At 38.9% G+C, this 16,207-nt stretch overlaps 1 protein-coding gene across 2 annotated transcripts in view; it reads right to left on the minus strand.

The window, feature by feature from the left end:
* Positions 1–8,696: 8,696 nt before the first annotated feature.
* Positions 8,697–16,207, minus strand: part of SH3TC1 (SH3 domain and tetratricopeptide repeats 1) — a 33,867-nt gene continuing 26,356 nt past the window's right edge. The window contains exons 14-18 of one of the 2 annotated variants that reach the window (XM_076335872.1): positions 13,945–14,095; positions 11,674–11,796; positions 11,232–11,382; positions 10,149–10,345; positions 8,697–9,922 (exon numbers count right to left, since the gene is read on the minus strand). In XM_076335872.1, coding sequence (XP_076191987.1) covers positions 9,692–9,922; positions 10,149–10,345; positions 11,232–11,382; positions 11,674–11,796; positions 13,945–14,095 — 853 coding nt within the window. In that variant the 3' untranslated portion in view covers positions 8,697–9,691. Of the gene's footprint in view, positions 9,923–10,148; positions 10,346–11,231; positions 11,383–11,673; positions 11,797–13,944; positions 14,096–16,207 lie in introns of those variants that run through there. The other variant, XM_076335873.1, reaches the window with a different exon arrangement.

Here is a 16,207-nt window from a genome sequence, read left to right on the forward strand (position 1 = left end):
CACTTTTGAGAAATAAAAATCATTCATGATTTCCCTTATATTTTCCCTTAATTCAGGGGAACTGAAGGCTCAATTTTACAATTTCCTGTCTTCCTAATATTCAAAATTAAATGCAGGATAAAATTACCCTCTCATTGATAGTCTCTCATATAGTCTAAATGATAGACTAACTGTCCAAGGTTTCTGCATAAGGGGACTCCAAGCAGAAATTGTCAAAATCACACCCCAGTAAAATCAGCCAAGTATTAGCTTCATGAAAATGTAAGCAAAGCAGACAGTATCTTGGCTTACAAACTGTGGAATGGGAGAAGACTCTGATTACAGAAATATGAATCAGCCAATGAAGGACTGATTTTTTCAGAAGATAAAAAGTTCCATAAGATCTTCAACTATAAGGAGAGACTGGTTTTAGAGCAGACACTTGTGACCTTCTTCCAGAATCAGACCTCTTTAACGAGTCTTCTAAACCAAATCCTGTAAAATGTGCCCTACTTTGCAGCCCTCTTTCCAGTAGAACCTCTAATATTTTGTGGAACAGTAAAGGGGAGGGGAGGGTCACTGAGAGGACAGCCAAGAAGAAGGATGCGTAGGAATATGCCAAAACTTCTACATCCTGTGGAGAAGTGCTCCTCACAGTTTAGTGCAAACACAATGCTGAAGAAGTGTCTCCAGTTTGTCCATGCCCACACAACCCGCTCCTCCAGACTCTCACACGGCAAAACACAGCCACACACCAGAGCTGCTCAGCAGCTATCAGATGGGAGGAAGGTTCAGCCTCTCAGCCCACATACGCTCTCCGTTTCCAGGAGTCCATTCAACTTGGACCTTTATGCAGGACCTCAATACTTAGCTGTAATCTCATGTGGCAAGGGAATGTCCCTTTAGCCAAATCTCAAATTCTTAATTTGACCCAGATCTGGGGCTTTATTTTAATGGAGCTTAGCTGATTTATGTGAACTGAGAATGTGGCATATTGTCCAAATCAGAATTCCATGTCTCAGCAACTGAGTAAAATAAAACCTTAACTTGTGAACACAGAGGTCCAAAGGCAGCAATCTAAATATTTCTAAATGCTCAATCTAAGTTTATATTAGATTTAACTTGTTATAAACCATATCCAGCATATTTAATACGGGACTCGTTTCTCAAAAGTCATTTAAAAATAGAAGAGAGTTCAGAAAAGGTCAACAAATACATCTGGGTAATCCAGGTATAGATTTTAAAGTAAAGTTCAGAAGCACTACACAAGCAGCTTGCAAAATTGCAGATATTTGCACATAGAGAAACTTATTCAGTGCACTGCTTTAAGTTTTACCTCTTGACAATTAAAAAGGATGTGTTTCGGGCTGTTTAACAAAAAGCAACAGACAATTCTGAAGCTTCTAATATATGATGGCTGTGAGTATGGGAGACTGGATGTGATGCAGCAGCATCTTCAAAAGTAGCTCTCTCCCCATTCTTCCTCATTTTGAGCAGAGGATAAGCTTTGTTCATACTTCTCAAAGCAATTCTCATATTTTCTGTTGGAAGTCTCATAGGTTTATTTGCTTCACCCTTGTAACAGCATGAGGCATACGCATGGCAGAGCCTGCTCGCCCCCACAAGATGCAGGTAGCTCAAGCTTACTCAGTAGGCATACGATTTTGGTAGCATGTGTCAAAACATCTTTCCTACGCAAGTTGCAATTTTTTAAAAGCTTGTGACAGGAATACTTTTTCATAGGAGAAAGTCCATTCCTAAAGCAACCCCACTTTGCTGGTAAATCAGGGTTCCTGGTCACTAAAGCTTTGTAGAGGACAGGTAATCAGACTTCATTTGGTTTAAAATAAACATTGACCAATTAGCACACTTTTCTCCAGACTCATTCTTAGAAATAGGATTGATTTTTTTCCAACATTAACGGGTATGTGGCAGACACTTAGGATTCAGCAAGGGTGATGAAAAGCCTGGCAGACCTAAACCCAAGTAAAATCATGTCTAAAAAAGGAGAGCAGTAGAGCAAACATAATTGGCAAGAGGTGCAATAAGGACAATGTTTCTCTGGTTTAATAAGAAAGTGTCATCACCTGTTCAATGACCTAGAAAATCACAGATGCAAATTTATACACGTTGATCAACTGGTAGGCAGAAAAAGGAAATAGATAATCTAACAAAGTGATTCTACCCAAAAATTCCACTTGTCCGTGAAAGAAGAAAAAATGTCAGAAACAAAGACATTAATTAAAATTTGTTAGTAAAGGACAGATTTTTAGGCTAAGATACTTGGTGACACACACCTCGATTTTCTTGAAAATTCTTGTAGTTACAAGTCTTTCAAGATTTTAAGGAACCTATAGTTATCAATAAGTAAAATAAAGTGGAAAACTTGAAGAATGGCTACTATCTCAGACAATAAAGACAGACTAATATTATAGTCATATAATTATCATTACTTCATGGTGAACAACATATTTACTCAGCTGTATGTTTGCATGTAGGACTATTGTTATCTCTGGTATGCAGGAAGAACAGAAAAAACAACTTTTATACAGTGTGTAATTGACAGACCTACAGCAGAGCATAAAAGACAAACACTTTTCAGATTACTTAGTAAGCAGTTTACAAATGTTTTCTCTTGAGTTCAATTCATCGGTACAAGAGTGCCTGAATTTTAACTAAGTCTTTATACCATGTAAGTCTTGACCAATATGAGACAAAGCTTCAGGATTTAAAGAAAATTGCAGTGCATATCACTTTAATCTACCAAAGAAATAAGTACAGAATTATGCCAAGAACTAAAAATTCAAAAAGTAATAGTTCCTAGGGAATAGATTCATAGATAGAGTGGATGTGTTTATTTTACTACCCTGTTTCTTTATAATTTGGATGGTTCTGCATGGTTAGTACTAACATCAACTTTGAAAACATGAGACAAAACATCCTGACCACATTTTACAATGATGCTCAGTAATTCAATTCTGAATTGAGAATGAAATTGCCTCAGTAAACAATAGGTTGTTCAAGGCTAAAGATAGTCTTTAAAAGGAAAGTAGACTAAAAGTAATTAATTTACATTTGAATTTCAAGCAAATACGGATACTTTGCTGCATTGCCACTGAACAACAACAGTGTAGCTGTATTTGGAAATTTTTGTATGTTATTAAATGGATATGAATTGCTAAAGAGAAATTATGGCAAAATGCAGAAATTAATTTGGGGGTTCAGTACACCACTAGACCTAAGCCTTCAATTCTCCTAAAAACACGCACACACCCCATTTATTCATGACCAAAGGCCAAAATGTACAAGAACTCCAGAAAAGAAAGCAATATTTTGGTTCAAAGTCACTTTTGGTCACTTCTTCGGTGCTTCCTTGTATGTCCTAATACCGATATGCTGTTGCTTTCTGATATTACAAAAAGTGCCCAGTTACACTGGTACTGTGTTAAGTCTCTTTCTCCAGGGAGAGAAAGAAACAGGTGTATTGCATCTCAGACACATAACTGTGGCATATATTAGAAACGGCAGGCACACAGAAATGTATCTGCACTTTAAGCAAAATATGAGCAGGTGGATAATGGTCCGTAATTCTTGATAAAGTCTTTCCCCAGTTTGGGAATGGATTGGCTCCTGAGAAGTTTCTCTCTTGCCCAGTTTATAACCTAACTGAGAGAACACAAGTATCTAACATCAGCCAGTGGTGTTAGATATACTTCAGGAAATGTTCAGAAAGAATCCATGTTATTTTTAGAAAAGCAAAAATGCTCCATTTATCACACTCGTTCCAGCTTCCAAAAAATTAAATATTTTCCTTGCAATGGTGAAATTCCCTTCTGTTGACTTGGCAAAGAAAGGGTACTTGGAGCAGATTTTGTACATCTGCTACAGCAGGAAAAACACCTGCTGAAAATTTTCAAGAGTTTCCCAGCACATAACTCTCTAAAGTAATTCAGCATCTAAACGGCATATAAGTTTTATGATATTGTGAGTCAGAGTAATCTTGTTTAGTTTGCCTTTTCATGCAAAGATACAATCCATTTAGTATGTCAGTGCACTGCAAAGGCAACTTAACCCGCCACTCAGTGATTCAAGTGCCAGATAGAGAGAAATATTCTGGGAAATGAAACATTATTTTTCTTCCCTTCATTATCTGAAATGGCAAAATGAAGGCAGAAAAGCATTAGAAGCAAAATATTTAGAGGAACATCTCCGTAGCACATCAGCAGACAGTAACACCAGGCAGGCAATTTACGTTAAGTGGGAAAATGGCTACTAGCTCTGCTAATATCTTTGGTACATTTGCAGAAAAAGTCGTTTGCTCTGTAGGTTAAGTATTTTGAATGTCACTGCCTAGAATACTATAGCACCAGGCTCATACAAAGCAATTCATATGGTATTTCTCTTGACAAAACAAGTAGCTGTCAAAAGTTGACCATTTTAAACTAGCACCAACAGTTTTCAGCATGTGCCTGCCTCTAACTTCATTTACTAGGTTTCTTCTCTACCACAGTATTCTGTGTTTGCACTCCAGTTTTCCTGTTACCAAATAAAGCTGTGTACTACCTCAGAGCAGCCAATCTCCAACTTGTCTGCGGACAAGTCAGTTATCAGAACTTTAAGCATTTCGAAGTAGCTTAGAATTATTATCTTTAACTCTTTTTGCTCCCTGCAAGTGCTCTGTTGCTTTCTTAGAGCATATTTTCTTTGCGACAGAGCACACAGATGCTTGTCTGGGGAAGATCTGTGTTTCTCTTGTCCTGGCAAAGGGGCTTGAAGCCCTAGCTAGGATCTAGGGCATCATTTTTGAAGGTTTTTTGAGTGGGGCTTGGTTTGGGTTTTTTTTAAGAGGTATTAGATTTTAGTTGGAAAGGAAGGGTAATGGAGGAACAGCGTGCTACTTTTTCAGGATTCAGGATGCCTTTCTTAACCTTCTGGACTGGAGGCCGCTGATGCAAAGCTAGAGAGTGCCACCGCGTGGCTAGAGGCTCTCTTGGCTGGCAAACTCGATCGCTTGGTCCAGCAAGAAATGAAGTGTTAAGATTGAATGGATTAGGCCCTGAAAAAAACAACATAAAGCAGGCTTAACTCCTCCGAGGAGGGCAAAGTTGCAAAAATGGGGATATGAGAAAGCAGTGGAGCTCTTACTCTAGTAAAAAAAGAGACTAATGGATACCCAACGACCAGGAGTCCTATGTGCCAGTTTCCACTCCAGAGACTGTATTTTATGCAGAGGTGCTTAATGTAAGCCTTTCAGAGCATGGGTGATGGAGCCCAGCCTTCCTTTACTCCAAAGTGAATTCCTTAGCCATGAGACGACAGGGCTGCACTCTCTTTTGCACACACCCAGAGAGCATGCAGAGTTTGGCATGCCTTTTTCTCTAACCAGGAGAGATGGAGAGAAGGAGAGAAGGACAGGCTCCTAAGTCTATTCAGTAGGATACTCTGTATTTTCCTCTTCGGAAATGTGAGCGCCTACAGGCTGAGGAAAGCACAGGGGTTGAGGTCACTCCTTTCGAGTATTTAAGTATTCCGTACCATGATAGCATCACTACCATTCCCGTCTCTCCCTTTTAAAGATGAAGGGGTGACGCTTGGCAACATATGCCATTCCTGGGTGAGAAACCACCACAAGTATCTGGCTCTGTATCTGACAGGGCTCTAGGAACGTAGCTGCTCACGGGCACCAGTTCACGCCTTCCTGGAAGCAGAACCTTGTTACTTCAAATCAAGTAGAAATACCTACAGTGCATCAGTGCCTGCAGAGCTTTTATCAGCTCAGCAGGGCTTTTTTTGCTCATTAAGAGTATCAAACTTTTGCTACTGACTAGCTAAAGAACTAGTTCTGCTTAGAAGCCTCTGAATCTACATCTGCTTCCTATGTCTTTTTCATTTATCATTCAAACATACCATCCCTCACTGTCTTTTCTAACAAACAGGCTCTGCAGAGGTATGCTTTTTATACCCTATCTAGGAGGCATCTAGACTCCGTGCTGTTCTGCCTTTTTGCTTCATTAAACTAGAAGAACATTCTACCAGTTATGTAGCCAGAATTGGTCATTTACATAACTGCTATGGGAAAACAGAGCTTTATAATATCTCAAATAATCAGACTTCCATTTATAAAGACTTGCACCAGGAAGCCCACCAGGTAAGATTCATCTCACCCTTCTATAGAATTGTACATTGTAGACAGTTGACCATTCTCTGATGCTAAAGAGAGTAGGGGCATCTGACAGGTGTCTCCTGAAGGGAGGACGAATCCTACCATTCCCAATCAAAGGGAACAGAACTTAACAGTAAAATCCTTTAGCCCAGATTCAGTTCCTCCCAGAATTTGTAAATTCCAACTTTGCTGTCCAAGTGCATTGCATTTGTTATTGCAGAATCATAAAATGATGCTGTGCTTCCTAAAGATATAAAGGTCTAACAGGTTTTGAAGCAGTTTTTAAAAACCTAAAATGCCATTTATATATCTAATAGGAATGCAGTTCTTTGAAATCCTATGCCTATGACTCACTTTAACCACACTGAGTAGCAAAACACAGAATTCCTGTGTCATCAGAGCAAGGAGAGAATTCAGGTACTGCCTTTACAAAAGCCAGATACATTTTTGGATGCTGTTCAACTGGCTTGAAGGGAATGCCCAAGAAATTCAGTGTGCTATACGCTGCCCAAGCACAATTTAATATTAAAGGGTGAATTAATAATAAAGGACTGGATTGCTACGAAAGCAAAAATTCTGTGGAATCAGGGCAACAAGATGAAGTAGCAATGCATGAAAGAAGATAGGTCTTATCAACAGAATTGAATTCTAGATTAGGAAGTACAGCTTCCCTTCCCACAACAAAAAGACTGCCTGTGATTACAGCAATCACAACCAGAGAGAGGTTATAAATTTATCTAGTCTGAAAGCCAAATTAAATGGAAAATAAACTGCCAAGCACTGAAAAGCAAGTTAGTGAACAGAGAGCAACATCCACAATTTTCCTGCCTCTGCAGAGATCATACAGAACTTCTGTTGAGTTTTCAGGTCAAGACAAGGAAGAGAATACGGGATAATTGATTTCCCATGCTTAGTGGGACAATATGATACCAGCCTGAATCTGAGTCTTCAAGGTAAGTTCCTAAGACACCTGAACAGTAAAACATTCAACTTTAATGCTTAGTTCAAGTCTGATTGTGAGTGTCCAAAAAACATTGTGTGCAGAATTGCTTTGAGCAGTACATATGTTTCTATAATCAAGACATTAGAGGTCTGAGTCACTACCCAACATAAAGCTTTTTTATGTTTTAAAAGCAAAGTGCTGAGATATTTTTAATGCTGCTGCATATTTACAAGCAAGGCAATATTGTGTTCATTATTTTTAGCCATCTAATCCTCAGCATGAAACTGAAAACACAGGAGCACTTAAGTTCTCTTTACAGTGTCAAAAGAGAAGAAAAAAAAAGTGCTTACTGTGCAAGGAGCCTTCTAGAAATAGCAAATACAAAGTGTTTAAGCTCAAAGGGATAGAGCTGAAGCCCCACTTCACTTTCTGGACCTTTGAGCCAAGTGCAGGGCTGCAGAGAGTTACCTTGTTGTCCTGGTTTCGGCAGGGATAGAGTTAATTTCCTTCCTAGTAGCTGGTACAGTGCTGTGTTTTGGATTTAGGATGAGAACAATGTTGATAACACACCGATGTTTTAGTTGTTGCTAAGCAGTGCTTACACTAGGCAAGGACTTTTCAGCTTCCCATGCCCTGCCAGCGAGAAGCTGGGAGGGGGCACAGCCAGGACAGCTGACCCAAACTGGCCAAAGGGACATTTCATACCGTGTGACGTCACGCTCAGTACATAAACCGGGGGGGAGTTGGCCAGGGGGTGGTGACCACTGCTCAGGAACTGGCTGGGCATCAGTCAGCAGGTGGTGAGCAATTGCCTTGTGTATCACTTGTTTTGTATATTTTATTATTATTATTTTCCCTTCCTTTTCAGTCCTATTAAACTGTCTTTATCTCAACCCACAAGTTTTACCTTTTTTTTTTTTTCCAATTCTCTCCCCCATCCCACTGGGTTGTGGGGGAGTGAGGAACAGCTGTGTAGCATTTAGCTGCCTGCCAGGTTAAACCACAACATTTGTATACCTAAGAAGTCAAATCTTCTCTTCAAGGTAATTGACAGGTCACAATTATCATGATAGTGGCAACTATCTGATCTGTTACATAGACTAGTGCTTACAGCACTCACCAAGGAAGAGGATGCATTTCCCACCTCCCTGGAGAGTATGCTAAGTGTCAATCTATCTAGACTATATGTAAGTATCCTCTCCCCTTTAGGGAAGAAGTCAAAAAAATAATGAAGAATTCACAAGGTCAAAAAGATGACAGAAGTCAGATACCTGAATGTATATATAGAAAGCATTCAGAGTGCACTGTGAATGGCAGATTTTAGGGAAATAAAACCCACACATTCTTAGGCAAAGAACCAAAGCAGTAAGTACATAGTTACACAGACCAGAAAAAAAAGTTGGTTTTTTGCACCTTTCCCCAGGTTTGACAGTATAAGCAACTAAAATATAATATGTAGCCAACAACTCCTAGCTAGTTTCTGAGACTGTGTGCGCATCTTCCAAAGACACTTCCATACTTCCATTCTTTGTAACATCTCTTAAAAATAAAATAAACTAGCAGTTTCTGTATGAAGTTGTTACAGAGAATGAAAAGGCATGATTTCAAAATGTATCTGAATATTTAATTGCAAGATTATCAGACTTTAAGACATTGACATTCCTTCTCAAAATATACAGCATGATCTAATATGTCATTTCTACCATAGCTTTGATATGAAAATGTTTTGAGGCACAAAGATTTAGAACTATCAAAATTAGTTGCAAAAATTCTAGATTGTTAAAGTGAAGTAGTACATTTTTCTGAACATAATGTAGTTATATGTAAGACAGTAGGAAATGCGGTAGTAATTCATTGCAAACAATACTGACAGTTCTGAAAAAGGTCAGTTAAAAATAACAGATAATTTGTCTTTGAAAAGAGAGAAAGAGGGCCTTCACATGACCACTGAAATCCACAAAACTACAACTTACATATTACTAGAGACTTCAGTTCTGGAAACCAGAAGTTATTACAACATGTATGTAAGTGTTTTCAGGAATTAGAAGATAAATCTCAACTAGTGCCTAAGTACTGCAGTAGATGAATTAGATAGGAAGTGAGGGGTGGTGTCTGGGGAACTGGATCGAACCAATTCTCAGATACCCCACCTAACATGCTTGTGCACATATTTTTATGACCTAGCTCTATTGTATTTACTTGATGTCATACAAGAACTAGGTCATGCAAAAAACACCACAATTTGTATGGAGTGTTTTTTCTCTATAACACTTTATTAAATATTTTCCATCACATCAATGCATTGATCATTTTCCTGTATCCAGCTAGGCAGAAACACATAGCAAAGAAAAATTTAATTAAAAAAAGACTGTTGGGTTTTGGTTCTAGTTCACAGGTTGATCCTTAAGCAACAAGACCGTGTATCTTGGAGACAGTGAAATGTAGTTCACTGTCATATAAACTGGTAATTTAGTCTGGAATGCTGAGCTCTGGCTTACAGCACATGCATAATGAGACACTGAATGCATTCTGCATCCTCCTACAAAGCCAGTGCAATATTACTCTAGGTACTTCTGTAGTAGTTAGACTGCATTTTCCAAAGATGCTTATGAACTCTTATAACACTGATCAGGAGCTAGATTTATTCTTCTAACATTCAGCTCTGTCGCAAAGGTTCTTGCCTTTTGATAGAAGAAGAGAGACATTTCCCGATCCACAAGGAAGTTATGGTAGATGATTGCAAGTCTTGTGTAAATCTTCAGCTGAGCTTTTTTATTGCCCAGGTCCATGGCAGCAGCAAGTGCCAAATGATAATAGCCTGCTGCATCAAAGGGATCCTGAAATAAGAGACACAAATACAGTACCCTCTATAGTACAGCCAGTGTAAGAGGACATCCAAACTCAGTTTATTAGGTATCAAATGAGAATAATATAGATTCTGAACTTCAGTAGGTTTTCCCACTTTATTATTTACATTCTAAATACATAAAAACAGAATGTGGTAAAACCTGATTACATTACTCAATGTAATGATTTTCTGCAGCAGTTTTTGGTATTTCTTACCTTAAGGTCATAGAATATAATGTCTCCTAAGATCAAGTACACCTTGACGTAATACAGGGTTTCCTCCTCAAACTCCAGAGGAGAGGAACAGAGGGACAAGGCCTTTAAATAAAAGTGTTCGGCTAGTTCACAGTGACCCAAATGATGATGGATGGCAGCCAACCGATGGTAAGCTATTCGTTCATTTAGCTGATTTCCTAATGAGATAACATATGAGTCAGGATAAAACCAAAGAGACAAAGCAGTCAAATTGTCTCAAACCAGAATACATCTATGCTATTTTTTGTTTTACTTCTCTATGGTATTTGCTGATCTTTTATTGAATAAAACTAATTTTGCTCAAGAGATACATGGCCAACACCTGCCCTTTAAGAAAAATCTCAGAATTCCTGAATTTCCCAGTGTAGGATTTGACAGTGTCTGGGATTTTCTTAAGAAATAACTACATTCATATCTCTCATGTACAGATATACACACCCTGCGCATACTTAAAGAATACAAATAGATTATTTTGAAAGTATAATAGCTAATGGGATTAAAGACTCCCTTGCCCCTCCCAGTACATACTTTATATCAAAAGTTATGACAAAAAGATGATTTTCAGATTGATCAAAATGACCTGTCTGTGCATGTCTGGAGGGGTGAGAGGGTTCTTAATCAGCTGAACAGCTCTCAAAGTCAAAGAAGAGTCATTTTGGAAACTAGCCCTATCGTTTTTGACTGCTTTTTCCTAGGTCAGTTCACCAGCAAGGCTATGAGCAAATCTGAAAGAAATATGACACTCAAAAGCCTCTTGGGGCAATATTACTCATTAGTGTTACAGCTTAGCTGTGAGAAGAACACTCAAGTTGGACTTGGAATCCCAGGTTTAATTCTGTGCTCTACCAAAGGTTTTCCATATGAGCTTGGAGTTAGAAAAGACAGCAATGAAGTTGTTCATTCTTGAATGGAAGCAAAAATAGCAATGATTATATCATTATGAAATCCTGGCAAGAAATCTAACTGAATTCAAAGGAAGAAAGCTTTTTAGAATTCTGCCTTATTTTGGAGATATCAGTAATATTCAATTGAAATTGATCTTACCTAAACTTACACTGAGCATAAGAGATGCTCTTGCATATTCCAGACTTTCTTCATAAGCCTTCAGATTCACCAGCAATTCCACCAGTTTATTGCACAATCTGAGTTCGGTGTTTTTGTTGCCAGTCTTAACAGCAAGTGGAAGAGCCCTGTCCTGAAATGCATAAAAACAGCTTAGATCTGCTGAACTGCAAGACATGCACTGACAGGCTTCCAGTTATGTCATGTCAAGCAATTTCTGGTTTTGTTTTGCTCTTTGCATAAGGCATATCTTACACCCAGGAGTTGCAACAGGTGAAATCTATTTACACCATGACAAAGTACTCAGCTGCAATAGATTATAAACTGTTTGCTGAGAGGATCAGCTTTTGGTTCAGCATTTATAGAACACCTACTGTGATGGAAGGGTACATAACTATCAATGCAGTAGAAAAACTGCACAAACCCTGTAGAAAGTCACTGCTTTCTCCTTTTCCCAAGTACCATTGAAAAATATGTCTCCAGCAGCTTCAAACAATTCCATTCCTAAATTTGGATCTCCTGTGTCAAGAGCAGCATCCTGAGCAACCTGAAAAGAAAACAAAGAATGGGGGGAGAGAGAGAGAGTAAGTCTTGGTTACTTGATAAAAAAAAAATCATAAATATTAGCAACTGAAAAAAGATCTTGTTAAGGCTTCTCATTATAAGATAGGAAAGGCTATATTTTATGAGACCATGCTCTGTCTTTTTGGTACTCTGGTTTTGAGCAGGCCAGTGGCAGATGCTGAAGAAGGAACATAAGGACCTGGGCACATAGTGTTACAGGCTCCCTTTTTCTGGCAATAGTACCCTGCTACCTTTGTCAGCACACAGCACTCTAAAAACTAAGACTGCATTTGATAGCTGCAACGTATTAATTTGAATTAAATTGCACTTATTATAGAAATAAATTCTAATTGCAAGTAGATATTGCTAACAGTGCAGATTTAAAAGCCTGTGAAGTGAATTCTGTAAATAAATGCAGCTCCACTATCTTGTTATTCTGAAATAAATATATGCCATGTTAGCAAAAAGGACTTCATGAAAGGCAGCATGCATCCTCCCCAAAGCAAGGAGACCAGGATACTCAGTTACTGATGGGATAAGTAGTAATGAGAAAGGGGACTTGCACATGAAGCAAGTTGAAGAATCTTGCTTTGGTTTTGCGATCTTTAGTTTTCAAGTTGCATTCAATTAATACAAGTCCAGCTCTCTACTTAAGCACAAAGGCAGCAATCCTTTTCAGCCTATTTTGGCTTCAGGCACCCAAGGACTCTATTGCATCACATTTTTGGAAGTTGTTTTACATGCAAGTTAAGACGTGATGACTTGTACAAATTACTGGCACAGTGGTCAACCTTTTAGTGGGCAGATTCTTGCTTTGAGGCTGTCCTCATGGAGAGGCACTGACTCTGCTCTAAATACCGGGTGCCATACATGCACAGTGTGGAATACACATGCATGTCCCTTGCCCACTCCTCCTCTTGGAGGAAATAAAGCAGGTGGAGAAAATCATCCCACATGCTGATTTGGCTTTTCTACCACCAGGTGACAGACTTGGGGGCTATCAGCTAAAATCATTTAGTAAAAGAAAAAGTAGTAACAGGCCAATAACACAGTCCCTTCCTGTAAGCATGTTCATTCAGTTTTCCTGATAAGGAAAACTTAATTTCAAAAGTGTAACTTAACTGAGAAGAAAAAAAAAATCATTAAAGTAGTCCCACATATTGTGTCTGAGTACACTTTAAACATGAATGTGTTTCCTATGTTTTCCTGCTGCTTTGTAGAATTTTTTTCAAAACATCTTAACAGATGTGTGATTATTTTATTTAGAGATCATGTTTTGGTACCACTCACACCAGCCATGACTCAGATCTTACTATATCAGGTTCCATATACATTCTGCACTACAAGGCAGCACTGTCCCTTACAACGGGAGAAGTATTTTTAACTCCTTTACAAAAGCAAGAAACTAATTCCCCAAATACTTCGGTGAATGGCTAGAAGCCACATAGACAGAGTCAGATCTGGGCTGCAGTGCAGCTCTGAGAGACTCCAGATCATCCCGTTTCAGCAGCCACAAGGGCTAGATCCCCTTCAGGTCATCTTTCAGTCTGTGTTAGCACAGAAGTAGAAGCAGCAGCAGGTCCCAGCTGGTTGCGGGGGGTCCGAGGTGTGTGAGCCACACGCCTCCTGTCTCACTGTTGCAAAGGCAGCACCAGCTCCAGCTGGCTCCGTGCCATGCTATGCACAGCCACAGAAGGAAAGCTTTAGATGCTTTGGAAATGTTTCCTGAAAAAGCTACTCTGTTTTCCTGGGGATCTGGCCCACAAGCCAGCATGCAAAGATTATTATTATCTGTTATCCACCAGCATGTAGCATGCATACATGGTTTGATAGCTGTGGTGCTGTAGAGCTGCTAGATGACAAAGAAATACACAGAATTTACAATAGAGCAGGCACTAAGAAAGGTCACTGCCCAAAGTCTTTCCAGAGTCAAGCAACAGATTAAAATGGAGCACCACCGGAAAATGCTGAGACTTTCAGTTGTTAAGCATTACATAAATAGTGTTACTATACATTCAGAACATCAGTTAGCAAAATCTCTGGGATCATTATATCGAATTACTTACTCTCTTACCATGCCACCTGCACCATGTTGACAACATGTGCATGCCTGTAAGTGTTGACAACATACCTGAATATAAAGATCCACAAGCTCATTCTGCCTCAGAACATAATATATCTTTCCTGCCCGTAGCCAAGCATGTGCTTCTTTCTCTTTTCTCTGGAGATCTATAAATATTCCAAGGCTTCTTTTGGTATATTCCAGAGCTGACCTGTAAGCCCTGAAACAGCAGAAAACTGCTAATCACGGAGAGATTCTTCAGAATTGGGAATGTTTTTCTTCATAATGAAAAAAGCTTATGTTAATGTAAAAACCAATGTTTCCTCTATTCAATGCACAATTGTAATTTCTCAGCTATATTCCATTAGTAACTAGCAAATTTGGGCTTCTTCCTCTTTTTTTTGTTCAATCTATGTTTCCTGTTAGATTGTTATCACATTATATTATTTCAGGATAGTTTATTTTAGATGTGTCCTTCCCCTACACCTCAGGCTAGTGACAGATCCTCATCTTTAGCTCTTTATCATTTATCGTTATCCTTAATGATTGTCATTTATGGCTTTTTCCTACAAACCTCAGAAAGAAGTTGTGTCTGTAAATATTTTTTTCTAAATACCACCTACGCCTCAGACTTACTTAAGCACAATTCAAATTAATCAGCATTTGTAGAAAATCTTGGAGGGGGGCGGACAAGACATGATCAGTTCTAGAAGCACCTAAGTTATCAGATCACTGGGCAGTGCAATTTTAGGTGTAAGGGCACTGTGCTCTCAGAAGAGTGGTCATACTTTTCATTAGGAAGACCTGTCAGATTGACTGAGCTTACGGTGCTTTATACCAGACATAGAAGCCCCAGATTTACTTATTAAATCCTTCTCTATCTGTCTTGTGATACTCCCATCTCCTTGACCTGGTACATTTTTCTCCAAGCACAAGACACAAACATATAAAAATAAAGGTTCACTGTAACTGCACAGTTCATGTTACATAGTGCATCTTTAGAACAGCCTACTTAGCCCTCCAAAAAGATCCAAAACAAATCTAAAAGTAATATGTTCCCTAGTATTTCATGCTATCAAGACTTCAGTTCTGTCTCATCGGGGGGGGGGGGGGGAGGGGGGTAAAAAGAGTTTTTACCACTTCTTGGTTCTTACAGAAATTGAAGAGACCTGTCACTCCTTTTATACTCATGAGAGGAAGTAAAGATCCACTGAACAAGCCTGACATTTCAGTCTTCTTTGCTAACAAGCTGCTAACATGAGGAAAGGCAAGGTAGTTAAAGTAGTCCAACTCAGCCCAATTACTGAATGCCACTTCCATCCCTCCTTCAGAGCTTTTGCTTTTACAGCAGACCAATCCATAACAGCAGCTGGAACAGGTCAGGATGTGTCCCCTGGCATGGCCACAGTAATTTACAATGGAGGTGGTGACACCAAGGACATCACTGGTTTTGTTACTTCATCACAGACACATCTCCTTGTTACTTGGGACTGTTAACTCAAAGAATACTGTGATACCATGGTCTAATATCATATTGAGTACGTGCTATTAGCCAGTAGTCTAAGGTTACACAACCAACATTATTCAGGAGCCAGGCTTCTAGGTGAGGAGCCGGGAGTTGGACTCGATCCTTATGGGTCCCTTCCAACTTGAGATATTCTATGATTCTATGATAAATTCCATGCACTACATGCACACAAAGCAGCAGTTTCTCCAGCTACTGAAATCCTTCTGCAAATTCCAGGTAGTTTGAAATCTTAACCAAGTCCTTTGTCTTCAGCCTCTCCAAAGGACTTTCACCAACTATCTCATTAAACAGCAACGAACAAAGCAAAATAAATTAGGTGACATATTGGGAAAGTTAAATGCCTGGACTGCAGCCACTTAAAGCTAAAATAAGCATCTACTCTTTCCACAACTGAGGCTATTTTTTCCATCCTTACTGAGGCATGCTTGAAAATACCTGAATCTAAAGTGACTCCCTGAAGTGAGATACAGTAAGAAGAAAAATCAGACAAAGCTGCCTTAAAAAGCACTTTAAAAATTGGCTAGAGAAACCTCTAAGTTTCCCCAGCACCTGTTAGTTACTATAAATTGACTTGTGCAGTCTGTTTTTTCAATAAAGCAAAGCAAAAAATCGGTATTCTGAAAATAAGAGCAGTATAGAAATTGCTGGAGACTGACACTATGCAGCTTTGCACACAGGCTTTGTGCTTATATAAGTTTTGAAAAAAGCGTTTCCACAAAAAACCACTTATATAGAGACAATTTGTTATCTGATCTGTTTGGAATATGTCATTTGGTTTCTAATGGAAAAATTGTCTTGTAAAAA

This window comes from Aptenodytes patagonicus, chromosome 4 (genome assembly GCF_965638725.1).
Source record: "Aptenodytes patagonicus chromosome 4, bAptPat1.pri.cur, whole genome shotgun sequence".
NCBI lineage: Eukaryota > Metazoa > Chordata > Aves > Sphenisciformes > Spheniscidae > Aptenodytes > Aptenodytes patagonicus.